The following is a 26,185-nucleotide window of genomic DNA, read 5'->3' as shown; positions in this document are numbered from 1 at the left end:
AGGAAAAGTGGGGAATGTGCCTTGTGAAACCAATGGGCTCTCCAATGTGTTGCAGTTCACTTCAGGAGACTCTTTGATACATAATGTTCTGCTTCCCTTTTGTATGGGTTGGTATTAAAAAAAAAAAAACTTTAAATAGAATATTCTTCAGCTTTTGGCCCAGTCTTGTTTTTTTCAGCAAGTCTTGAGCACACCAGGAGATTTCACCTACCAAGAGTGGGGGCAGGTGAACCTCTGCAGAACCACAATGAGGTCATCTGCTTGCAACTGCAAAATAAATGTCTTGTGCACCTCTCACAAAGTCATTGAGATGTTGATTGATGATTTGTAAAACATTTTTACCATCACAGGCTTAGACTTCCGTTTTCAGTAGCATAAACGAAATGGTTTCTATGTCATTAATTACAGACTGGCTGCCACTGGAACCAATGTATTGATATTGTAGTGCCTGTGTTCAGTGGTCTGCAGTTTCTCCAGAACTAATATCAGCAAGAATGATGTTGTTGGCTTTTTTCTTTCTTTTCCTTTGCTACAGCATGGCTATCCAAGTGGACAAGTTCAATTTTGAGAGCTTCCCAGAATCCCCAACTGATGGGGCACAGTCGGCGAATGCAAAGCAGCTGGAAGAAGAAAGGCAACAAGCAAGAGGCCTGGAGATTAACAGCAAGCTGGATATTTGCTGGAAAATTATATCCTTTCATAAATACTTGCTTTAAAAGTATATAAATAGATGCCCTCTGATACATTTTGTTTTATAATTCAACTCACTTCGTGGCAGTGTTACTGAAAAGAAAAGTAATTAGAACTGTGAAGCTTATCATAATTATAGACTGTTTAAGGTTAATTGTGCTGTATATTATTTAGGCAATGCTTGGGTCATCCTATAATGGCTTTTTCTGAGTCACTGGGCATATCATAAATCCTGTGTGTTTTTCCCAGCTTTTAGGGAACTGAAGAAGTGTAGTTAGGATTGCTGAGTAGTAGATTCATGGGGTCAAATTTCTCTGTTCTCCCCCACACCGAGTAACTGAATCATGAAGAAATTAATGAAGCTGGATTTAGAGAGTTTGCATAGATTTAATTAAATTTGGGTAAATTAGAACATATTAGAATAATTTATTTCCAAGTCCTCTCTATAGATTTAGTAATGTATCTAATCTTAGGTAGCTTTTTAAGGCTTAGACAGGACTTGTGTGATGACTTAGTCATTCTAAGCATAAATTCCCCACAATAATTCTAAATGCAGTAAAATATTGCCTTATGATTATTAATAAGAAATAGCATTCAGTTTAGAGTTAAAATAAACCAATGGTGTTGCTATAAATTTCGTGATTTCTATAAAAAAAATCTTGTGCTTGGCTTGTCAAAAATACACTTTCTCATGATTTTCTTCAGGAAACATTCTGTACAGTAAACAGTCCCTCAAGCCATGTGATGGTACTCAGCACTTCCCTGGAGATTTATATTTTTCACTCAGATCATCCTTGAATTCACATGATAGGGGGTGGCAGAAGATGAGAGAAGAATGGCAATCAAATCATGCTTGATCTGTTTGTAATTTTAATTATACTTTAATCCAGTGATCTGAAATGATGTTTCATTACTAATTATTGTGAGGAAGAGCTTCTGTACTGTGAGGGTGGCTGAGCACTGGCACAGATTGCCCAGAGAGGCTCTGGATTCTCCTTCCCTGGAGATTTTCAAGACCTTTGCTCTGGGGACCCTGCTTGAGCAGGGGGTGGGCAAGGTGACCTCCAGTGGTCCCTTCCAACCTTAACCATCCTGTGATGATTAAATCAGATCAGGATTTGTCAAAGGCAAGGTTTGAGACATAAATGAGATTCCTAATGCCTGGTTCAGTCCAGACTCCCCAAGCAACATTTCAGAGAGCTCCTTTTATGCAAAAAATGTCAATTTTTAACCAGAACTCACTCAGAAAATGTCTGTGTTATGGGAAGATATAAATATTCTGTGATAGCACAGATGAATTCTTACACTGGAATTGAGTCCACAGTAGTAATCATTTTGTCAAGGTGTAAAAATTCATCCTCACTCATTCCAGTTGCTGGGCAACACTGTTTACATCCATTCTGTGCTCTGGATTTAACCCCAGTTTTGATCCCAGTTTTGGTCAGTACCTTAGACACCAGTGTGGGTTCTGTGTGTTAAATTCAGTGCAACCATTAGTTTCTGTATTTTTAATACTTGTTATGATTTTTCTATCTGTTCCAGGAACTAAAACTCATCTAATTAATGAAAGGCAACAAGTTTCCCATGTGCTTGAAAATCCTCAAAGAAATGTGTACATTCTTTTCCAGGTGTCATGTCCTAGCTAGAGGTAGTCTTTCCCATAGCATTGTTGAATCATTAATGTTGGAAAAGACCTTAAAATACCTCCAAAATCATCAAGTCCAAACTTGAACCAAATACCACCAACTAAACCACAGCACTGAGTGCCACCACACTGAGTCCTTTCTTCAGCACCTCCAGGGATGGTGACCCCACCACCTCCTTGGGCAGTCTCTCCAATGCTTGACAACCCTTTCCATAAAGAAATTCTTCCTTATGTTCTACCTGAACATCTCTAGCTTCATCCTTTTATTTCTTGCAGCAATATTTAGATGTGAACCAGTCAATAAAAAAAAATATTCTACTCTCCATTCTGCTAAGTGTAAGAAACTTGGTTTCTGAGGTATTTTTCTCCCATCAGAGTAATTGGACACAGGTCAGGAGAGTTTATACTGATGGACAGACAGGCAGAGAAATGGATGGATAGTTCAGTTGCTTTAGCCTTGTTTTTCTTCAGGAGTCAGCCTCAGTGCAGCCAAGAGAGGAAGAGTATTTGCAAAATGACAAAGGGGCAGAATTACTGATATTTCCTACTGGAGGAGGCATTTTTGCAGGTCTCTTGAATGGTAATACCAAGTGATCCCTTTGTTATCCATCATCTCTGAACTACTTAGAGCTCCCCAGATAACTTTTCTGATCAGATAACAACTGCTCAGATAACTCAGAGCTCCCCAGATAACTTTTCTGTCCTGACTGTGTGCATGGCATGGGAAGGGGATGGGCTGGGGTGAGTTAAGGTCACAGAATCTGCCATGAGGTGTGACCCAAGGCCCGTGGTAGATGCTTATACCATTGCAAAAGCATGTGAAAGAGAAATTAGAGTGTGCACAGGGAATTATTAGGAAAGGAGGGATGAGACAATTGAAAGCTTTTTGACCAAGCACAGAGTTGTCCAACAGAGTGAAGTGCTGTGTATTTATTACAGACCACCCAAACCAGAAGCAAAGCTGGATGAACTTTTCTTTAAGGACTGGAAGAAGTCTTCCAGTTGCAGGGGAGCTTATTTCTGAAATACTTCCAGGGCAGTTTTTGTGTACAGGTGTTGGATGGTTTGATTTGGTAGATGCTGTGTGTGAGATCTGCTCCCAGCACAAATGATCCAGCTGGAGTGTTTGAAGTTTGGCTGCAGCTGTCCTGGGATGATGGAGCTCAATATCCTGAGGGAAGTGAGGAAGGCACATGGCAGGATAATGACTCTGGACTTGAGCAGAGGAGAATTTGGGGAGAAGGCAGGATTGGAATGGATGCTGGATCTGTTCCCAGTGAAATTTCTGGGCCTCCAGGAGAAACCTCCTCAAAGCCTGGGAGTTACAGCAATCAACAAAGTTCACCTGACCCTTGGAGCAAGGTGTGTCATGAGGAGACTGCTAAATTCCAGTTAGGCAGTAGGAAAATTCCTTTTCACAATGAGGCTACTCAGATACTGGAACAGGATGTCCAAAAGTGCTGTAAATTGCTGTCTTTGAAGATGTTAAAAAATTCTGGACAATGCCCTGAACAGCCTGGTGCAATTTCAGTATTTTCCATGCTTTGAGCACAGGGCTGGACAGTGACTGGAATTGCCTTTCAATATAAATTATTCTGTGATTTATGCAGCTGGGCAGAGGGCTGGGTCAGAGAATGACTTCTGAAAACGAAACTCTTTCCTTCATCCATCTTCTGCTATCCCCAGGTTTGATTGCAGCCAGAGAAATTTTCTAATGTACTGTGAAGGAATTGCTATTTCAGTGAAATGAGACTATAACATTTTGGGGTCATTTTCTTGAAAATATTCTAAACCTGGCCCTAACAGCCTTTCAAAAAGTGAGACAGACTTCCAGTGCCACCTTAAATATCATGTTCCATATTTAACTTTTGTAGTAGTTAGACTTTTTTTTTCTTACTTCAGCCTTAATATCTGTGATGGATAGGAAGTCTGTCCTATTTGCAATGTTCCCTTACATTTTTGGAATTGTATTTTGTGCCCCTTCCTCAGTTTGTTTCCCATATTTAAACCTAATTGCCAAAATTTCTTTCAAAGCACATTTTCTTTCAGTCATATTGCTGATTTTGTCCTGCACTGCAGGTCTATTTTTCTCAATATGTGGGATCCAAAGCTGGAGGCAATACTGCAGGTGAGATTTCTCACAGAATAAAATTGGACCTTCCAGGTTTCAGAGGTGATCTTTTCTCTGAGAACTATTCTTTATTTCTATTGTTGGATTGATTTTTTTTTTTTTTTTGCATGTGGTCCAGCATAACTGACTGGATTATTATTCCCAACTTTCATTTATAGATTTGTTGATTTCTTCTAGAGTGATACTTGGAACTTTTCATCATTTCATCTCAATGATCTTCATAAATTCCACTCATTTATTAGGTTTGTGAACACTGCCATCTTTTCCAAATACATCAAAATTATGAATGTTTTTGTATTTCATCATGGAAGCAGCCAGTCAGGATTTTGAAATTATTATCTATCTGACAGAACCTTGAGTCATCTCATTTGCTTCACAGCAAATTACTGATAACTCTTATTGAAATTCACTTTTCTGTGTCTATTCCACTTTTGATGACTTTATCTTGATCATAAATATGAATCATCAGCTATGAGAGTATTACATCTTGTGGAACTTCTGTGCATCAGTAAAGGTTTCTTTAAATTTCTATGCTGCTTCTTATTGTTTGCAAAAATAACTATTATTTAAGACCCTAAATAACTGCTTATAATTAGTTCTAATATTAAAATTCCACAATAATAATCAAGCAGAAAGCTTAAAATATGAATAAGGCAACTGCTGTCCGTAAAATGTGCAATTCATGCAGATTTATTTTTAATTAGCATAATTCTTATTTGTGAACATTTGCTATTTTTTATGATAATGTGCATTCTCCCACCTGCATTTATTTGCAAAGGACGTATGTACTGAAAATAATTTCTTTTAGGATGCAAGATGTGGAGTGCTGTAGGGAGAAAAAACACGAGTAACTTCCAGATAGGAGCCATTTTTTAAAACCAATTGTCTTTTTAAGCAGTAGGTTTTAGGTAACAGACTGTGTTCCAATTGTGAGTACCCAGCTACACATGAGGCAATGCAGAGAGTGTAAAAGACCAAAGTTTTCCCTGGGGAAATAACTGCTTGAATGTCATTTAGGTTTTTGGTATGAAACAGTTTATATCATATTCAATCTGTTGCCACAGAAATGTGAAATAAGGGTATCAACTGTGAAAAATTAGGTTTTTAGGTTTGTTTTGGTTTGGTTTTTTTTTAAACAGCATCTGGTGGTTGTGTGTTTGTTCGCTCTGAGGCCCCCACTGGGGCTGATTTGATTGTGCAGATGAAAATATCTTGAGCTGTTAAATAGGAGCTGTTGTGCTGGAAGCTGGAAGTCAACTTTTTAAATCCTGGCAGATTCCTGTGTTGTTAATAACAAAGATTTAACTTTAGGGAAGGAGGCCTGGGTCAGCAATGTGGCTCTAACAGAGGAACAGGCTTGTGATGGCAGTGAGACCTCAGCAAAATGTGTGGAGATTTGGTTAAGTAGATAAATTCTGCAAGGTCGGACTTCACCTTGGCAGCCTGTACTCGTGTTTATCTGGGCAGTCTTTTTCAATGAATTTTAAATCCTGGATCTTACACTTGTGCCTTTTATCAGCTTTGACTTTGAGCTAAGAATAAAAGGGTATCTTGGCAACCCTGTTCAACTCCTTTGCTTTCATTGACTTCTAAAGGCTTTGTCTTAGGCAAACTCTGGAGTTAAGCTTTTCTCTCTTGTTCTTTATATTTTCTTATTGCATATTTTGGTTGCTTTTCGTCTCTAAGGTAAGGAGTTTGTTGCAATTTTCACTTTTGTATTTTTCCTATAATGAGCAATTTTGTATGATTGCCTGACAATACAGTTAGGAGACAGATCACTGAGATGGAATTCCATGATCCAGGTCCCTCTGTAGGTCCATGTGAACACATAATTCCTTTATGTGTTTATTCCTTTCTAAGTCCACTTCTTTGGTTGCATCTCAACCTCACCTTTCTCTCCTTTGCCACCAGTCTCCTTTCTGCTGCTTCATTCAGTGATCTCATTAGACAAATTAAATTTATTTCATGAGTCAAATAATCTGTGCATGGCCTAACCAGTTAAATGCTGCATCTTTCTTTCACATAGAATGGTGAAAGTTGAAATTTCTCATCAGTTCTACAATCCATAGCCATGTATCTAAGATAAACTAATACATCAATTTGTTTGAAAAATAAACAAATACGATCCTGAACCTCCAGATTAATCTACAAGAACACTCATTGAGCTGTTTCTTGTCTATAAAATTCATTTTGCCACTAGATGACAATAAGCAGTGTGTTAAAAATGAGCTTGGTGGAAATTTATTTATCTGAAAATTTGGGCTGTGAAAGTTTAAACTGCTTTTGGGTTATTACATATTTTTTTTCCTCTGTTAATCAGTTTGTGTGTTTTTCTGGTGGGTTTTTTTTGGTATTGGTGGTTTTTTTATTTGTTGGTTTTGCTGCTTTATTTTTGTGTTGTTTTTGTTGCCCTCCCCATTTTTTTTTGTTTGGGGTTTGTTTTTGGGGGCTTTTAAAGCTTTTTTTAGCTTTTCCAAAGAACCACTCAGTTTGATTTCTGACTTTTTTTTCTGAAATGTGTGACCAGAAAACTTCCAATAGTATTGGAGAATGGTTCAGGCTGGAAGGGACCACAGTGGGGTCACCTGGCACCAGCTCCCTGCTCCAGCAGGGCCATCCCAGAGCACAGACACAGGATTGTGTCTAGACAGTGCTGGAATATCTCCAGTTTGGGAGACCCCACACACTCCCTGGACAATCTGGTCACTGCACAGGGAAGAAATTATTCCTGATGTCCAGGTGGAACTTCCTGGGATCAGTTCCTGCCCGTTCCTCTTGTCCCATTGCTGGGCACACTGAGCAGAGCCTGGGCCCTGCTCTGAGCCCTCCCTGCAGACACTGACAGGGATGAGATCTCCTCTCACTTTTCTCTTTTTAAGGCTGATCATCCCCAGCTCCCTCAGCCTTTCCCTGTGAGAGATGCTCCAGTCCTTTCATTTTCTTGTCCTGCTCCAGGAGCTCCACATCTCTGCTGTCCTGAGGAGCCCTGAATGGACACAGCACCCCAGATGTGCCTCCTGTGGTTTTATGTTCCAGGAGGAATATTCTACCTCTGAATACATGGATCTGCTTTGGTAGCATTTACCAACGATAAAGAAGGGAGAATCACCTGTTTTATTATAATTTTATAGTGTTAGTTGAGACATTAAGCTTCCCATGAAGCTCTAAACAGTGAAAATTTGTAATATTCCAGGCATCACTGTGAGTCTGTTGTAAGTAAATTACATTAAAGTTAGTTTAATGTTACAGTTAATGGCAGCCACTCTGTTTTAAAGCATCTTTTAAATACTGCCTTTTTATTAGTGTTTTCTCTCACTTACAGTCCTTAGATTAAAGATGTGATAACAGAATTATTTATCTGCTGTATCTGTGAAGTAATTCAAATTATTCTCTACCCTCTAGTGTGTTTTATGGAAATTATTGAGTTGTGCTGATGTTCTGAATCTCATTTTTCAGCAGCAGCACTATTCTAAGGTGATATTCTGCTGCCTTCAGTTTTCCAAATAGATGCTTTTCTTTAATGGTGTTTACAGCTTTCAGACTCTTTGGGATTTGTGAATTCTTTATTTGTGGTCTTTTTAGGAGAAAAAAATGAGGCGCTATTTATGACATTTTCAGGACATAATGAGAATATTTTTAAAAAATAATGGCAAGAATCCTGTACTTGGTATTGATTTTCCACTTCTATCATCTCTGAGCTCTTGAGTCTCAATCACTGTTAGATTTGTGTTGTTCTGAGCTTTCAAGACCTTTCTTTAAATCTCCTGGAGACCCTGCAAGTTTGTGTCCTGTGGTAGAAATTAGTTATCTGCAGTTCTTGTTAATTTTCTTTTAACTGCCACAGGTGAATCTGTTCTTCAGCACTCAGATGCTGTGTGTCCATCTCCAGGGTTTACAGAAAAGGGACTGATCACATTGAGAAGCTGTTCATAAAAGCTCAGATATTCTTTTATTTTTTGAGGTGTTTTTGAGCACCAGGGTTCCAGTACTTTTGGAGTAATTGGTTGAAATCTTGATGAACCTCACCAGGAGCTTATTCCTTAATTATGGTGGGACACATGCCTGGATGCAAGATGGTGCTGACATCTGCATGTGCTTCCAAGCCCGGTGAATCCAGTGCCTTTCTGCAGTCAGGGAATTAGAAAAAAGAAATCCAGCACTCTTCCTGTTACAAATAAATGTTATCTTGATTGACTCATCACACAAAAATATTATTAATTTGTTTAAGTGCATGATACTGGCTTTGCATGACATGGGGTATTGTCTATGCTTTTATTTCAGCACTTGTGTAACCTGTTTTGAAGCCCTTTTAAAAGAGATTCTTCTGTCCACAACAGTTTATTTCAGTGCTCTGCTGTCCTTAGAGTAAGAACAATTTCCTAATTTGTTCACTTTTCAGTCTGGGCTTGTTTCTGAGCTCATGCAGGGAAGCTTGCAGGTTCTGTGCCCATGGTTCTGGTGTGATGTTTGCCCTCGGTAATGACCCGGTCACTGTCCAACATCCCATGGAACTGGCACCAAGTCTGCAGCCAGGGCTGTCCTAGCAGACATTTGTTCTGTTTTCTGTTGCCCTGTTAAATTTTGTTCTGTTTTCTATTGCCCTGTCAAATTTTAACCTCTGTTTTCAGATTGTTCCTCATTTATCCTTCTGAATTCTCATCCTGCACCACATACTGAAAGGTTTTGCATTTTTGCAGCTCCTACACTTTTTTACCCTCGTGTTTTATTATGGTTCAAGTATGTTTTACCTTTGCTTTAACCATCCTCAGTGGAATTAAATTTTAATTTTCAGAAGATATCAACTGCTCTACTTTTACTGTCGGTCAATTGATGGGTTAATAAACCATATTAATGAATCTGTAGATGGAATTTTTGATTTGCAATAATAAAAGTTGTGCATATCCCATGCCCTTTTCCTCTCTGGAACAAAATTTTCCTTAATTCCAATTTACCCTTCCCTGAAGCGTGAAGGGGAGGCAAGTGTGGAGGGGGTTCTGAATCAGCTGGTCCTGGAGAATCTGCAGTTGGCTCCTCTCCAGTGGGGTGAGTGCTGACAAATTTATTGATGATCTTTTATAGAGAATCTATTGGCTTGTAATTTTCAGCAGCATGAGAATGATAATGTTTTCATTTACTGACAGTCTGTGATAGCAAAGATTTTCATAGGAATTTTATTTTCCTTTAGGTGTTTTAGTTAGCTGAAGATAAATGTAGAATTGATATCTGTTTTATTTTAAGTACCACTGTTGGTTGGTAGTAAATAGGAAACCTGACTGTGCACTTTTTCCTGTAATTTTCAGTTCTAGTTGTCTTGTATGAGAGGTGGCTCCTACTTAAACTTCCCCTTTTTCTTACAGTGTGTGTTTTTAAAGTAATTTCTCTGATTTTTTTTCATATGAATGGTAATGTCCTTGTGATATATTTCTTATTATGGTCCAGACAATTGCATTACTAACTTTTGAGGTGCAGAAAATGTTTTTACTCTGGGTAGCACAGAAGAATTACTTGTCCTAATTTTCCATTTAGAATGATGTTCCCACAATGAAAAACTGAATTAATTTAATTTTGAAGAGTCATAATAATGCAACTTTTGTCTGAGGTTCTCAACAAGGCTTGTTCAGAGGCTTTGGAACATGAGATGTTTCATCCCCAACATTTCCATATGAATTGCAGGTTTCAGTTAAAGTCCCCAGATCATCAGCAAATTGTGGCCAAAGCTTTTGCTTTTAAAGCAAATTTAACTCTCTGCTCCATATTTTAATTCTTTGATGACCTAGTGAGGAGCAACTTTAGGGAGCAATGATCCATCCCTATTGCCCGTGTTAATTATTAAAATTGAAATTACCCCAAACTCCATTATTTGTGCACTCTTTTAATTCTTTGGTCTTTTTCAAATGTGTTGACCACCCTCAACTCATATGTTAAAACCTGTGAGCACTTTGAGCATAAATAAGAAGTTAAAAATGGTTTAAAGTAGTTTGTTTTAAGTATGTCCAACTTTAGCCATAATCAGCTACCTCTAAAATCAAGCTTACCTGGCCTCAGTTCTTCAGGGCATTCAAAGATTTGGCAACATTTTTAGTATGATTGATGGGATTTGGCCATGATTGCCCTGGACCAGTAAAACCAGTGGTTTGTGTCAGTGGTTTGTGTGTTCTGAGCTCTGCAGTGGCTTTCACCATCAGCAGGTTTGTAACCTGGGCTCTGTGGTGGAAAACCTTCCTTTGGCACTTGTGCATAAGACATCAGCTTAAGGATGAAAAATGTGTTTTTCTTCATTCCCTGTACCCTTGGTTTGCTCCTTTTAATTCTCTTTATGCCAAATTCCATGTTTTCTTAGCAAAAGAGGCTTTTTGAAGCCTCTTGGTTTGTGCCTTTTAATTATCTTTATGCTAAATTCCACTGTTTTCTTAGGAAAAGAGGCTTTTTGAATCATAGAATTGTGCCTGGCATTCCTGCCTGATCTTGATAGTGATCTTTGATGCAGTGGTTGAAAACCATGAACATAGTACTGATTTACAACAAAATCTCCTGTGGTTGGTTATTTCTCATGCTGCTGATTAATTCACTTAGAGAGTCCCAGTTACTTGAGTTTTCAGCCAGAACTCTGTGATATTCTCTGCTTCATAGCTGCAAAATCTTTTGAAGCACAGCCTGTTGACTGATGGTGTTGTACACTTTAATTTTCTACACTGAGCAAAGCAGGGAAAGGGAGATCCTATGGGATACTGAATGCTTGGTTTGCTACCACTTTTATATAACATCTCCTAGTGGAAAGTTCAGTTTTGCAGAAGTCTACTTAACTTTCTTTGTTTGATTTTTCCCAGTCCCAAACTGCTAATGAATATTATCTGTTTTGTATAACACATAAAGTATGTCCATGTGGAAGCTGTAGTTTACTGCTGAGATTATTGAAAAGGACATTTTTGGTTAAATGACTGATTTTACTTGGAAAAAAAGAGCAAAAATGCAAAATTAATATAAATGGAAACTTTTTAGCTTCTTTTAGTTCACCATATTTTGGAATATTCAGCAGTTAAATCTTTGGTAGAACTGTAGGCAGGTAACCCTACCTGCAGCTCCTGCAGTTCCTCCAGACTGTACCATGGCAATACAGGAGGATTTTTTCCTTAATAATGTGTGGGATGCAGGAGGAATTAAGAGATTGTTATTATTGATTGGTGGGTGGGAGTAATGAGGAGCTGTTGAAATGTTTGGACAGCCAGGGGATGTGTGTGCCTTGTACAGGCACTTAGGCAATGTCACACAAACTCTTTTGGACTTAAATTCTCTTTCAGTGCCAGAATACATTTCCCATTCAATTCTTACAGACATGGAAACATGTTAAGAGTTTAAAATACTGTAATATTGTAGCATCAGCTGGATTTTTTTCTTTTAATCATTACACTGTTTGTATTTACAACCTGGCTTTGCTTTGAGTTTTGTTTTTCTGTATGTTAGCAATAACTTGTGTTTTAATGTGAACTCTTTACTACTGGCCATCATTGTGACATAGCCTTTGCATAAATTGGCTAAAAATTTGGCTCAGTTTCATGCAATAAAATTGATTCTATGATTATTCAAGGAGTTTGCTACACTGCTGGTCACATTGAAGGGTTTACTTTATTATAAGTGCTCACAGTGAAACATGAATGAATATTTAACATGGTTTTGATTAAAAAAATGACTGGCTCTTATTCAAATTTGTAGAAGCTGTACTCCAACACTCCTTTTAAAATTGGCATATTTAATTCATATAAGAGTTAATATTACATCTCTGGAATTATGAAAGCATATTGAAATAATTTTTCATTTAAATTTGACAATCCTGTCCTTTTTTCATTAAATAGAAGGCAAAGAGTAGAATCAAAAGTCGGTGACATTGAAATTTTGGTCTGAGGGTAAGAAGTTACCTTTGAAATTTGTCATAGAGAGGGGGAAAAAGTAGTGAAGAGTTTGTTTTATAATTTAATGAATGGGGAAGGGAAAAGTATTTAAAACATGAGGAATCATAAGGCAAGAAAATACTTGAAAGGATGGAGTGAGAGTTTTTAATGTGTTGTTAGAATTGATTTTAAGATTTAGGAGATCTCAGTAAAATGAAGTTGTCTGTGAGGCAGGTGAGTAAATCACATGTAATTGAAAAGCATCATTTTGCTCAACACCAGCAGCTTCAATGTTCTCTAAAATTTATGACATATTTTCTTTTTACAGTTGGGCACCAAACCAAATGTAGGCATAGATGTGATTTTGAGGTGAATACATTAATTCCATCAAATCAAGGAAACAGAGCCTGCAGTGTGTAATGAGGAGAACCAAACCTCCTCAAAAGCCATGCTGGGGCTGGAAATGATCTGATGGAGTCATCTCTGGCTGCTGCCTGGGCAGGGCTTTTTCAATCTCTATTTGATTTATGCCTCTGACTTTGCAAGCAACCAAAATCCCAGGAGAGAAAACTTCTCAGTTTTGATGGTGCTCGGCTGATTTCCATAGCAAAATTATCTTAGGTACAAATGTGTGCACCAGATTCCATTGAACTTGAAATAGAGTTTGAACTTGAACTGAGTTTGAAATTGGCTCCTGATTGACCCTGGAGCAGGCTGGGCTTGGGATATTCCTGCATTCAGTGAGAAGTTCCTCTGAAACAAGAGGCTCCTGACACTTTGAGAGTGCTGTAAACAGTTTTCACAACAGAAACTTATTTTGAGTTCTCCTGCATAAAGTGAAATAAATTTAACTTCCTTCACTGCCTTCAAGCACCAGGTATAGGAATCTTTCCCTGATGACCCTCATGAGTATAAGAGGGAAGATTTATTGGAGAAAATTGGTTTAGGAATTTAGAACTGTAGACACTGAAAAGTGCTAGAGGTTTTAATATATCAAACAAATGCTTTTCTTTCTCCATAGCAACTAACTGAATAACTGAGAATCAATGATCATACATGAACTCTAATATTACTAACAGCGGTGTTCCAAGAAACATGCATTTGTCAAGCTTCACCATGGAAAAGGTCCAGAAATCGATTTTGCCTCCATTCACTCTTTTATTTCATTCATTCATTTCATTTATTCTTCCCTTCTTCATTTAAAAAAATGTGAATTTCAGTACAGTTTTAGTGTTTAAGTGTACTTGGATGCCTTTGCACAATGCAGTGCATTTTATTTCCTAGTATGTGATTACAGGAGAACTGAAATCACTGTTACTGGATGCTGCTCAGGCCATAAATAAGAAAAGGGATGGGCAGTAGATAAAGTCTGGATTATTTACTTATTGGCAGAAAATGCTGCACTCCTTGTTATGGGCCTACCATAAATTCTGTGCCTACTGCAGCATGTAAGAGTATTGTACTTAGAGAAAACCAAAAAACTCAGAAGTGAAGGTGGTGTTAAATTGTTCCTTAGAGGTAGCTGGAATCAATAGAAGATGTTGATTTTAAAGTCTTTTGAAATGTTTTATGAACATATGGTTCGTGACAGCTTGTTTGGAAGTTCAGTCTGGTAAAGTTTCACAAAGCATCTTATGGAAGCATTACTTTAAAAATAAATTATCTTAATAATTAACTGTATGGTTTAGACAGCACCAAATCATAATCAGTTTTCACAGCTTTATGTTTTGTGGATATTAACATTAATTACTGAAGCTGCACACCAATTTTATTTTGTAGTTCTCAGCCTGACCCTAAACAATAATTAAATCTCTCTTTCCATAATTCATGTGATTAAGGGATTTCAACAGTGTGAGATGACTGCATCCCAAATACACAGGAAAATATTTTGTAGTGTTTACCAGTGAGTAAATGATGCACCTCTAAGCTGTGTTTTGATTGTCCCCTGGACAATCTTGTCCCCATGGGCTTAGTTAAAATGATCCAGATCTCTGCACACAAGAACATTATTCAGAGTCTGGTTTTAGCCAGGTCAGTCCTACAATGTTGCTGCTCCATATTTGAAATTCCAAAGCTGTTTTCAAAGACTGAATTTAATGGGGAGCTGTAAGGAAGTAGTCTTGCTTTCTCTTTTAATAAACAAACCCCTCCTAAGTCCTAGACAGGATAATTTATATTATATAGATACAGGCTTGGAAATGCAAAGAAATCAGCAGGGTATATAAGGGCCTGCACTTGAAAAAAAAGGTGAATGTTACTGTGTTGGTTCACCAAACTAAAATATTCTACAATGATTTCTATTTTAGCATTTCAGTAGTCTGGCCAGTCATCATTGGAAAGATGAACCCAAGAGCATTAGCCAGGAAATCTCAAGAGTAAGGTAGAAAATCACAGTCTGATTCACAGGACGACCAAAACTGAGAAACAGTCTGGTGATAAATGGATTTTGCAAGGTAACTGACCTTTCTCATCCATTTAGAAAAATCTTCAGGTTTTTAATTTTTATTTTTAAGATCCAAGAGAGGTGGGAACCCTTCCATATCTTAGCAGCTTGTGTGCAGGCTGTTTTGGAGGATATTTTGGCAATGCCAAGCAAGCAACATGCTTTAGTTCCTGGGAAGTGTTGAGGGACTGGGGTAGTACTCAGAAAAAATGGACTAACTTGATGAAACTGGGGCATCTGGCACAGGAATAATGGTCTCTCATGTCAAAACACACTGTTGTGTGATGTGTTTTGAAGCAGCTGTTGTTTCTGATTCCTACCCAAGCTTTGGTTACTCAAAACTGAAAAGAAAAACTCACACAGAGAAGGTTTCAGATATAACCAGATCAGTAGTGATTTCAAAGGAAAGTTGCTAAGAAAGAGCACCCTGAAGTGAAAATAAATCAACAAAACCTCTTATGGAATGGCCTGAGAGAGGTTGTGTGAGTCCCAGTGGTTACTTCATAGCAGAGTTCTGAAGGGACTGACACCTGGAGCTTCAGGTCCAGAACTTCCATCAAAGCAATGAGAAGACTGGGAGGGAAAAAGGGATAATAAATACTGGAGAAGTCTAATTACTGGTCCAGCATCATCCACAGATATTCTGGGCAACCTGTTCCACTGTCTCACCACCCTCATTGTAAAGAATTGTTTGCTTAAGTCCAATCTAAACCTGCCATCTTCAGTTTGAAACCCTATTCCCTCATCTTGTCACTGCAGGTCTTGGCCAAAAGTCTCCCTCTGTATTTCTACAATATTTCAGTAATCTAAAAAACCAAATGCCATTAATGAAATGGATGAAATGTAGTCCAAAAAAGGTGTTTATCTGTTCTGAAAGAAATAGCACAGAAATCTGCTACAAGTTCAGCTGTCTGAAGTGGTTGGAAATTATTTAATTGGGTGTTACTCTGAGACACCAGAGTGATTCAGCTGTGAGGAAAGGTGTAGGTGACATTTGTCCAAACCTCTAATGAAACTTCTTACCAGAAGAGCTCAAGTCAAACCAGAACAAGAAAATGTAGTTTCAGAGGTGATCTGGGAATGAAGACTTTTAGCAGCTTTATGCTATAAAGATATTACACTGAATAAAATTTAATCAATTCTTCAAAGCTGAGAAAATCTTGTGAGTGCGTTGTGTTCACTATTTAGAAGATCTACAGTCTGCTCACTTTGAGTTGCAGTGTCTCTGAGATGCAGTTTTTGTAATTAGCAAAATCAAAAGTTGACTGTTCTCCAGGAATCCATCAGAAGATCAGGAGGGCAGCAAAATTGCTGAAGTAGGGCAACTTTTGGCATGGGAACATAGATGGTTTTCAGCACAATGTTAAGGGCTTTAGAATAATGTTCCAGTAGAGATACTGGTGGAAAGTACCAAAAGGTGTTTAATCAGCTACAAAAAAGAGAAAAATAAGCAGGACATTGTGGAAGAAGGAAAACTAACTCATTCAAGCTTGATCAGGCCTAATACATTTTTTTTTTTGTGTTGAAAGTCTATGTTCAATATTTAATTTATAAAAGCATTATATTTTTAAAGGGAAAAAAAAAGAACAGCCGTGCCTTATTTACTTCTTTATAGGATTATTCCTTATGCCATTTCAGTTAAGCCATAATAGGTGATTGAGAAACATCATAATGATGATAAATTGTCATGCAGTTATGCAAGGTACTTCATTTTCTAGGTATTGTTAGAAGTAAATTGAATAATAGATTAAATGAACATCCAAATTAAAAAATGAAAAGCTTCTGTAATAATTATGACAATGGGTTACGCATTGAAAAAGAACTGTGTGAAGATAATTGTAAGGAAGAAGATTGAAAAGACAAAAAAGCTGTCTTGTAAGGTAGCTGGTGAAAAAATGTCAGTGAATCTGCAGGGAAATAGAAATCTATTACTTTAATGAGCATAGAAACTACCATTTGAATAAAAATTTAGAAAAAATATGTTATAGCTTGTGGACGACTTAAAAATGGAAATTAGATCAGAAGATGTATGTATTAACAAGAGAAGCAAGAAAAATGCTTTGATCAGGTAAGATTTTAATGGCTCAACAATTAAATTAATTGTACATTTAAGTGTGTAGAGAATGAGAAATGGAAAATATGCTAATTGTAGTGGAGAACTACTCTGAACAGCCTGGGTAGGTCGGGTTTTACATGAGATTTGGGATAATAAACAGGAGGGGAGTCCTCAGTCCAGAGGCTGACACTGAGCTTTCCTCCTCTGCCTGCTGACACTTCTCAGCTTTGGTTTTATTTATTTTGCTTTTATTAAAAAACATGCTTGGGACTGAAGGCCAGGAATGCTGTAAATGAAAGGAGCTGCCTCACTGGCCATGCTGTGCTTGGGATCAGCCCTTTTTCACCAGGAAAATTTGTTATTTGACTGGACTGTGACATCTTCTCAGTAGAAGTGGTCATGTACTCTGCTGTAGATTGAAGTTTGTACTTAATCAAGATAAATTGAACATTTACCTCTTATTTTGTTCTACTAAAAGCAAATTTTCCCAAATATTTCCACAAGTTCTTCCTCCACCTCATGTATTTTGACTCATTGGTTAAGGCCTGTGTGACCTTCCATCAGCAGAAGTTCTCCAGATGTTTGAGGAGAGGGAAGTCAGCTTCATTTTCATTGTTCATTCTGGAGTAGTCCTTTACTTCATCAAGGAAGCAGAAGTAAATTACCAACTGCAAAGACCATAAATCCAGCTCAATAAGCCTTGTAATTCTGAAATTAATGGCTTCCAACTGTCAGAACCTCAGCAGCACAAACAGAGATCAGAGCAGACAGATTTGTATGAAGAAACATATGCTTTGACTGAAGTGCTCTCTTTCATGTCCTTTCATTTTCTCCTTTTCAGTCTCTCTCAAGTTTGACATCTAGCTGTCTATTTTTTAGCATATGAGATTTTTTCCTCCATTTTGTGATTTTTCTTAGTCTATTGCATTTCCCTGTTGTCCCTTCAGAACTAGATATTACTTTTGTTTTTTATTTTATATCCCAGACCTTTGGATTAAGAAACTTAATGGATTTAATTTAAATAATAAAACTTAATTTCATTTGTTTGATTTGAATCATTAATTGATTTGATTGTACAAAGGGAGCCAGTGAAACAGAAAATATTTTCTGAGCTTTAATTGTGTGTATTTTTTCATAATGTATACTCAATAGGGAACTTGGACTTTTTATATAATATCTGTTTCCTTACTAAGCATAAATTCAGGGTCACTTTAGCAACATTTTTCATTGCCTGTGGACACATTAGAAAAAGTTACAGAGAGAGAAGAGACATTTTTCCATCTCAGAATATAAACGGGAAGCTGAGCAAATGCATTCTGTAGGATGGCTTTGTTCAAAAGGACTTTTGTCAAATGATACTCGAGTTGGTTTTTATTACTCGTTGCATTTCACATAGTGTCATATGAAGCTGTGGCTCAATAATATCAGACACAGAGCTGTTACAGAATTTCTATATCAAGGCCAGACACATGAGATGAAATAAGGAAGAGTCAATTAAAAATGTTAGTAGGATATGGAAAGGATAAAATATCTTGACAGTATTTGGAATTACACAGAGAAGTAATTGGTTGCCTCATGTGAAAACTTCAGGAAAGAAAGAAAAGGCAGCAGGAGCAATCCTCAATAATTAAAAGAAGTGTCAGAAGATAATTACATTTCTGTGCTTTGATAAAGAGTCAACTGTCAGTTTTCTGAGTGAAAGATGGGGTTGAGTTGTTGAAGTCAAAGGAAGAACCCAGGTGTTAAAAGCATTGGAGACCATAAATCAGAAACCTGAGAGCACAATCAAGTGCCACCAGCCTCAGATGGTTCTGGTGGGAAGCCTTCCATCAGTGCCCACAGCTGTGGGAGCATTTAGTAAATTTGTTTTAGCAGGACATGAAGTCAGAGCTGCTTGGATGCTGCTCACAGGCTGCAGATTTCATCTGGAGATTTCACCTGCTGGGGTGTAATCACCAGCTCAGACCTGGCTGGGCTTCTTGGCTGGGGCTTGGCCTTACTCAGAGCTCAGGCTGGGTAAAACACAGCTTTGCACCTCTGCACTGGGCCCCTTGGAACCCTTCTCTGAAATGAGACATATTTATAGCTCCTTCTTTGTGCCCAGTAATTGAGGCCCAGGTGTAAATCCCCCAGAGAGGATTGAGTTGGGTGTCCACACTGTGCTGCCCACTGAGCTCCTTTGTGGTGCTCGACTCCCAACAAACTGCAGCACCTCTCTTCTCACATGCATGCTTCACTTCCAGGAAGAAACCATCCAGGTTTATCTCACTAACCAAATAGCCAAAAAGCAGTTGTGGAGCACAGAAAATAAAAGCCAGTGAGAAGTGTGGTCTCAGATCTGAGGCTGGGATGGAAATAAGGTCAGTGAGCAGCTGTCATTTGGAGTGAACAACCTGAACTTTTGCCTGTTAGAGTCAAAATGACCTCTTCTGTTTTCCTAGCAGCTATAATTTTGTATGTATTTTTGCTGGATCAACGAGTGAGTTTCTGAACATCTGTTCCTAATGAAGGTATTAATCAGCAATGTGCTCACCATTCACTAATTATGAACTGTTTTTGTCAAACATTTTGGCTGTGTTTGAAGGAGATGATTTCTGCTCATGGGTACTTAGTAGATTGTGCTTTGTCTGCATATTGCTTTAAATTAATCTCATAACATGAAATATACATCTTCATGTTATTTAATTCAGTAGACTGCAGAAGGTGTCTCAATATAATTTTGTTTGGAGAGCCTTTTGTAAACTTATTGAGCTCTGTCTGAGATCCTTACTGCAAATAGGAATTTCAAGATTAAATTTATTTGTGACTCATTTCCAGCTCTTTTGTTCTCATGTCAATATTGTTCTTTAGTTGAAATAGCTTTTCTCAGTCTCTTATGTTTGCCTTTTATCACTCTTGCTCTTTCTTTTGTGCATCTTGAGACAGCAGTCAGGACTAACTCTCCGAGTCTCTTTGATAGCAGAGGGTTTTTTTTTTTTTTTTTTTTTATTTCTCACCCCACAATTATCTCAGTAGCCTTTGTCTGTGTCTGGTGTAAAGTGTGGTTTTTGTTTTCTTAGATCTGCTTGACAAGCTTAGATCTTCAGTAGCATTATTCCTGGCATGGATCCTTAATGATCATCCTTAAAATGAATCTGTGGTATCATTTCCGAGGCTCTCTGCTGTCCTTCTTTAACCACCAAGTTATAGTGAATATTTAGTATTTCACAGAGCATGATGTAAGCTGTTGAAACCAGCACTGCCTGTCTCACAAGCAGGAGTTTGAAACAGGCAGTGATGGAGTAAATCCAGCTTGTTAAACCTTCTGGCTCATACCAAAGTTTATGAATTAAGAGCAATGTGAGAGTTGTTGGGGTTTGACAAGTTGCTGCTGTGTTTCTCTAGTGTATCTCTAGTAGGATCTTGACTGTTTAAGACTGATAATAATGTAGTCACTTTGATTAAATACAGAATAATTAAAGCACCAAAATCATTAGAAGTTAATTTTGATTAAATTTCAAGTTTCAAGTACTCAGCACCATGACCAATAATGTTATAAAGCAGTGTCAGCCCTGCAGGCTGGAAATTTAACAGTTGTTAGCAACCCTAGATGTGCAAGTGAATTTCAAGTTTATGTTGGTTTTTCTTACACGGTAACTGAATTTTTGGGAAGGTTGTAGTGCAGTTGTTTGGGGTCATTAATACTCAGAAATCCCTGCAGAACAAATAGATGCTACAGAAAGGTAAGAAAAATTCTGAATGGCACAAGACAAGGAATGACAAAGAGGCAATACAGGATTGTTTGCTTGTGAGGAATTGTTTTGGCTTTGTGGCTGTCATAGTACCTAGTTTTGTACCTCTGAGAATGCTGTGCATGAATCAGACAAGTAAAAATGAGCAGAAGGGAGCAGGAGTGTGACATGGAGTGATACACATCTGATAGGGGAGGCAGCTCGTAATCGAGGTTGGCGCTGATAATCCGGAAGCTGTTCTTCAAAAGGCACAGCGGCAGACAATGAAACTCTTCTGCTATTTTGAGAGAGTAAAACAAATCCAGCCACTTGTTCATCATGCAGAATTAACCTTCACAAACCCCTCTGTTAGTGCAATAAATAATTTCTTAGGCTATCTATTGAGTGAAATCACCAACTCTGATATATGGCATGGCATCATTCTTAATCCTTCTCATTCTCCTTTAAAATGTCTTTTGTATTCCTCTGGTGCTGGCAACTTGGTAATAATCCAGTCATTTTACCTAATTTATGTAAAATACCACAGATGGCATTTACCTCTGTCATTCAGCTGGAGTTTCAGAGTGTGGAGCTGTTTGTTTGCCAAAGTGCCATAATAATCAGCAAACCTTAAGTTCAGTTGGATATTTTGATGGTATGAACTCAGCAGAAAATTGTTACATATCTAAATTTAAAGGTGAAGGGACCAAAACATTGCAGAAAACCAGAGATGTCATTTATCCCAGGAACTGCATTTTATTCAGATTTAGTGGCCTGTAGGTTCTAAAACTCAGAGCTTTTGAAGCAGGCTGGCTGTGCCATCAGTTCTCTCACATTATAATTTACTCCTCTACTTAGAACTTCACTGTTTTCTGTATGGATTGGGGACATTTCTTGGTGGCACAGGTTCCGAATGTGACCCTCAGCTGCTCAGTTATTGTCTTTATTCCCAGAAGTTCATGCTAAGAGCATTCAGACTTACTCCCAGTATCCCATTAGGTAATACTGTTGGATGGTACTATTTATACATAAACTTGCAGTAATTAAGTTTTTGAACCACCTTTGAGAAGAAGCTTTAAACTGACATAATACAGTGATGACTCCTGTGCCTTTCCAGACAGGCAGAAATCTAGAGAGGAGGCTATATGGAGAGGTTTTCTGAAATAACACTGATGAAACAGGAGATTCATGTGAAGCTTCAAACATTTCCAGTGCTGAAGTTTCCACTGGCCCTGAGCATTTCACTAGAAAATAAATTTGAGTACATGATATGTGCTAATTAATAACACATTGCAACCACCTTTATAAGCAGTGATTATCCAGTCTTTAATTTTATGACTTCATATTTTGATGGCAAACTGAATTTGTTAAAGTTTGCAAACACAGGAATAAACACAAGTAAATATTTTACTCTGTAAAATTTCACTTATCTGTGATAATATCTAGGAGAAAAGTCATTGAGGATTTTTTCGCTTTTGAAACAGAGATTAAAATGCATCCAAGCCATCTTATTATTCAAGAGGTAGCTCACTTGTGCTCCATTACAAATAATAAATGATATGATGGTAAAACTCATCATTATTAGTGAAATTTGAATATCAGCAAGCAAGTTAATAGATACAAATAAAAAATGAACTATAATCAGCATAAAATGTCTTGAAAATTTTGAAAACTGTATGATGAAAATCATGATTGGATACCTTCTGCTGCCCTAAAACTCAAATTTACCAAAATCTACCTGGAGAGCTGTTGCCTGATTTTTCCATTCCCATACTCCATTCAAACTAAGTCTAATTGCCAAGACTAGAGAACATCTCCTTTCTTCATCCCTGAAAATGGGGGATTTTTGAATGTACAGATAAATTCATTCTGTGACATCCTTAAATGTCAGAAATAGCTGCAGACTTCTTTCTTCATATATATATATATATATATATATATAAAAATAAAATCCAGTCAAGATATTATGGAGAGATTCTGATAAAATCCCAGCTCAGATCCCCTCCCCATTTTTGGGGTTGAATATCTTGGACTTTTGTGGGAAATCCTGGGAAGTCAGAAGGATGGTGCTGTAGAAATACATTTTTCTTTCTCCTCTGCCCTCATCCTCTCCTTTTCAGTCTCCTGTATTTGGAGGTCTCTCCCTGAAGAGGAATCATGTTTGGGATTTGGAACAAGTGTGGATTGAAATATTGTAGGCACTGTTGGATGCCTGAAAGCGCCAACGACACGAGGAAATTTATACTTTTCTCTGCTAATTGTTGAAAAATATGAGGCCTTGATTGGTATGCAATTAGAAGTGTAACATTCTGTTAAACATATCACACAGCATATGGCATGTTAGTAGCAAATCTTCTAATTTAAAATGAAAAAAAGGATGCAGTTCTGCCTATTAGCAATTTTTGCAGGCAATCAAAATTTCCCATTTGTCTAAATGTCAGAGGGGGAAAAAGCCATCCTTAGTTATTTTGGTAATCTAAATTTGGTTTATGTTTGATAAAATTTCTGTTCTCTAAAAGTAAACAAATATAAAAGAGGAAAACCCAGAATATAGTTATTGCTTTCAACTACTCAGATCTGTGGCTTTTATTAAAAAAAATTAATTTGAACAACATTACCACATCTGCTTTAATTCAAACAAAAGTACTGAAGCAAGACCACATTTGCAGAACCTTAGAACAAAGAATCAAAGACCCATGAGTGGAATTCATTGATGGGCAATCAGATGGTGCACTGGTTTGTCAATTAAAAATACAGAATGGCTTCACAGACAGATGTTCCTGTCCTTAAGAACCTCAGTGGGTTGAAGGCTTGATATTCAGTAAATATCATCCTGATCACCTTCTGATCTATCTGATGGATGTTTTGGGATGAGATGTTCAATACACATGGAGATGCTCCAAGAAATAGCCTTTTATTTGAGGCTGAAGTCTTGTTTGTGTGGGCCCAGGACTGGCCAGTGCTTGGAGCATGCAGTAGCCAATTTGTGAGCATTGTTAATTGTGAGCACTGCTAGTTGTTGGCTGCTGTGGCTCATGGAGAGGTGGCTCTGCAGGCCAGCCTAAGATGGGAGCACGTGAACTGCACCTAGGAATGGGATAGATTCCTTTTTCCAGTGGATATGCAAAGTTACTGCATGTCTTCAAATGCAGTCAGTCTCAGAGGGATTGAATTTCCTTGACTGGCTGCTCATTCTCCACCATTTGTACCAGTGAAGTTTAAAATATCTGAATATTTCAGACACATTTTTGTAAAAAAGAGTATTTGATAAGTTTGTCTTCTTCTAATATTTCTAGATGGTCAATTTATCTCTCATTTGGCAAGTAATGTTTATCTTTTTCTTGGAAGTTTCAGACTTGCTGGTCAGCATTTTAGTGTTGCCATGTTGGGATAACTCATCACTTAAAAAATGTGCCTTATTTCAGCTTTAATTTCAGCTTTAATTACATTTTGTCTCTGGTGTTCTTCCCATGGCTTCTTCCCACCCCTAATTCAGGCTTTATTAAGTGCTTACCCTGAGATGGGAAGTGGGATTCCCATTCTGCTGCTCCCCTTGTCATCCTGCCTTTGTCACCCTCCTGCTTCAATCCCCAAATGTGGCACCTGCTGCAGCACAGGCAAGCCACAGCCCAGCCCTGGGAGAATTTGTGTCCCTTCAGGAATGGGAATTTTTCTGCTCTAGCAGAGAACTGATCATTTGTTATGCTCAAGCACTAACATCAGTTTTGTTGTGGCTTTGTGCTCCATTTTGACATTGCATTATACAGTCAATTTGGCATCGAACTGGAGAAAACGAGAATAGTAGAAAGCTGATTCCTCAAACTATTAATTTTATATCAAAATCAGCCCTCCAAAAGGCCTGAAGGGGGGGGGGGGTTTCTTTTTCATTCTGTTTTACTCACCAAATTACACAGTTACTTCATAAACCTTAAAATTGAGTAAATTTAAAATCAGCCTGTGCTGCAAAGCCTGAGGTTTGGTATTGGCTGCTCCTGTTGTGTGTTGTAGTCACTAATCCTTTTAATGAAGAGCTTTTAGAATTGAAGAGAGTCTATTTATAGTAAAGCCATTAGAGCATAAAGCTCCTCATTGCTATTCTGCAGCATGGAGCTGTAATGTTTGGCAGTGGAGAAAAGCTATTTTTAGGTGCAGCATTGAAAAGCAAGGCTGAAAGGTCAAGAATCCTCAGGGGGATTTGTTCTGCTACATCAGTGCTATCACACAGCTGCTGTTTACTCTCTTATCGTGCCTCAGTAATAAGAAGATATTTTTATTGTGACACCGAAGGTATAAAGCATCAAAAGGATTTTGTGCATGAAATGAAGGCTTGGGGAGTGATGTATCCAATCACATTAAATGTTCTGCTTCTTAGCAGGATGATTTTATTTTTCCAAAGACTGTCTCAATACCCATTCTTCAAAAGATTCATTCTAGGAAAGTTGGGGGTTTTTTTTTTTTGTTGTTTTTTTTTTTTTTTTTTTTTTTTTTAATTAAAGGAGATAAGACCTAATGTGAGCAAAAGACAATCTGCTGAAATAGTGAAGGATTTCAGGCACGCACTTTTCTGCCTGACATCCACACCATTCATTTTTTTAGCAGTGCATGAACAGGAGGCATAAAATCAGTGTGGAGTTTGCAAAAGGAAAAACAACCTGGACATTTCTGTGGGTAATTTGAGGAGCAGAATTGTGGGTGGTGGGTGATTCTGTCTGGCACAGGACAGCTTGTAGCACACTGGGTAGGTACTCAGGAAGCACAAAAAGATCATGTGGTCCTATTGAAACAAGATATGATAGATGATATGTGAAAGGGAGAAGGGAGAAAGGAAGAGGGGGAAAAAGCATAATTATAGGAATAAAGTCTGCATATATTAGCTAAGTCTACAGTGTGGAGGCTTCAGAGGGTTTTCTAATATCTTTATATAAAAATCAGGGGGAAAAGAGATTAATTGCCACATTGAGAAAATTAGGGTTGTATGATCAAAGGGAAGGCAGAGAAGAAATGGCCTGTTGACAGATGGCTTATAAAAATGAAAAGATTTTTCTGAGGGTATGAGTTTGGAGGTTTTTGCTGCTTGGGGAGACACAGGCACTGTAATCATATTTTAATAATAATAAGCTGCTATGTAACCCTTTTTATTCACCAAATATGTAGCACAGGAAAAATGTGAGTACAATAGTACACTGATAGGTACACTTTCTTCTCTGGGTATAATGAAATTAATTGTGCTTCTCTGAGAATTTATTCAAGGTCTTGCTGCTGAAGCTTCTTATCTTGTGACACATGGAGTCCATTATCCAATACCTTTTAAAACATTTTCTTTCATATCAGGAAATTATTTTAATTCTACTCTTTCTGTATACCCAAACCAGTTTTTAACACAATGTTTCCCAAGCTTTCTGTGCAGTATTTGGCTAAATCCATGTGCTTATAACTGATAAACTGTTCCCTCTGCAAGAATTGTGCCAGGCAGCAGCACAGAGTGAGCACACATTAACAGGCAGCTCCTGTCCTCACTTCATAAATAAACCAAAAAATTGAAAGATTGTCAAAAAAGAATTGGGGAAATTGAAGGGTTTTCAATTCTACTTTTTCTTTTTTTTATAATTGAATGAGATTTAGGT

The 26,185-nt window shown here is 37.7% G+C and overlaps 1 protein-coding gene across 1 annotated transcript in view; it reads left to right on the top strand.

The window, feature by feature from the left end:
* TRAPPC9 (trafficking protein particle complex subunit 9) overlaps positions 1-26,185 on the top strand; it is a 452,774-nt gene that overhangs the window by 204,860 nt on the left and 221,729 nt on the right. Inside the window, exons 20-21 of the mRNA XM_063174628.1 lie at positions 536-689; positions 9,419-9,509. Coding sequence (XP_063030698.1) covers positions 536-689; positions 9,419-9,509 — 245 coding nt within the window. The remainder of the gene's footprint in view (positions 1-535; positions 690-9,418; positions 9,510-26,185) is intronic.

The sequence above is a fragment of the Melospiza melodia genome, chromosome 1 (genome assembly GCF_035770615.1).
Source record: "Melospiza melodia melodia isolate bMelMel2 chromosome 1, bMelMel2.pri, whole genome shotgun sequence".
NCBI classification, from domain to species: domain Eukaryota; kingdom Metazoa; phylum Chordata; class Aves; order Passeriformes; family Passerellidae; genus Melospiza; species Melospiza melodia.
This window is presented reverse-complemented; position numbering and strand designations above follow the sequence as displayed.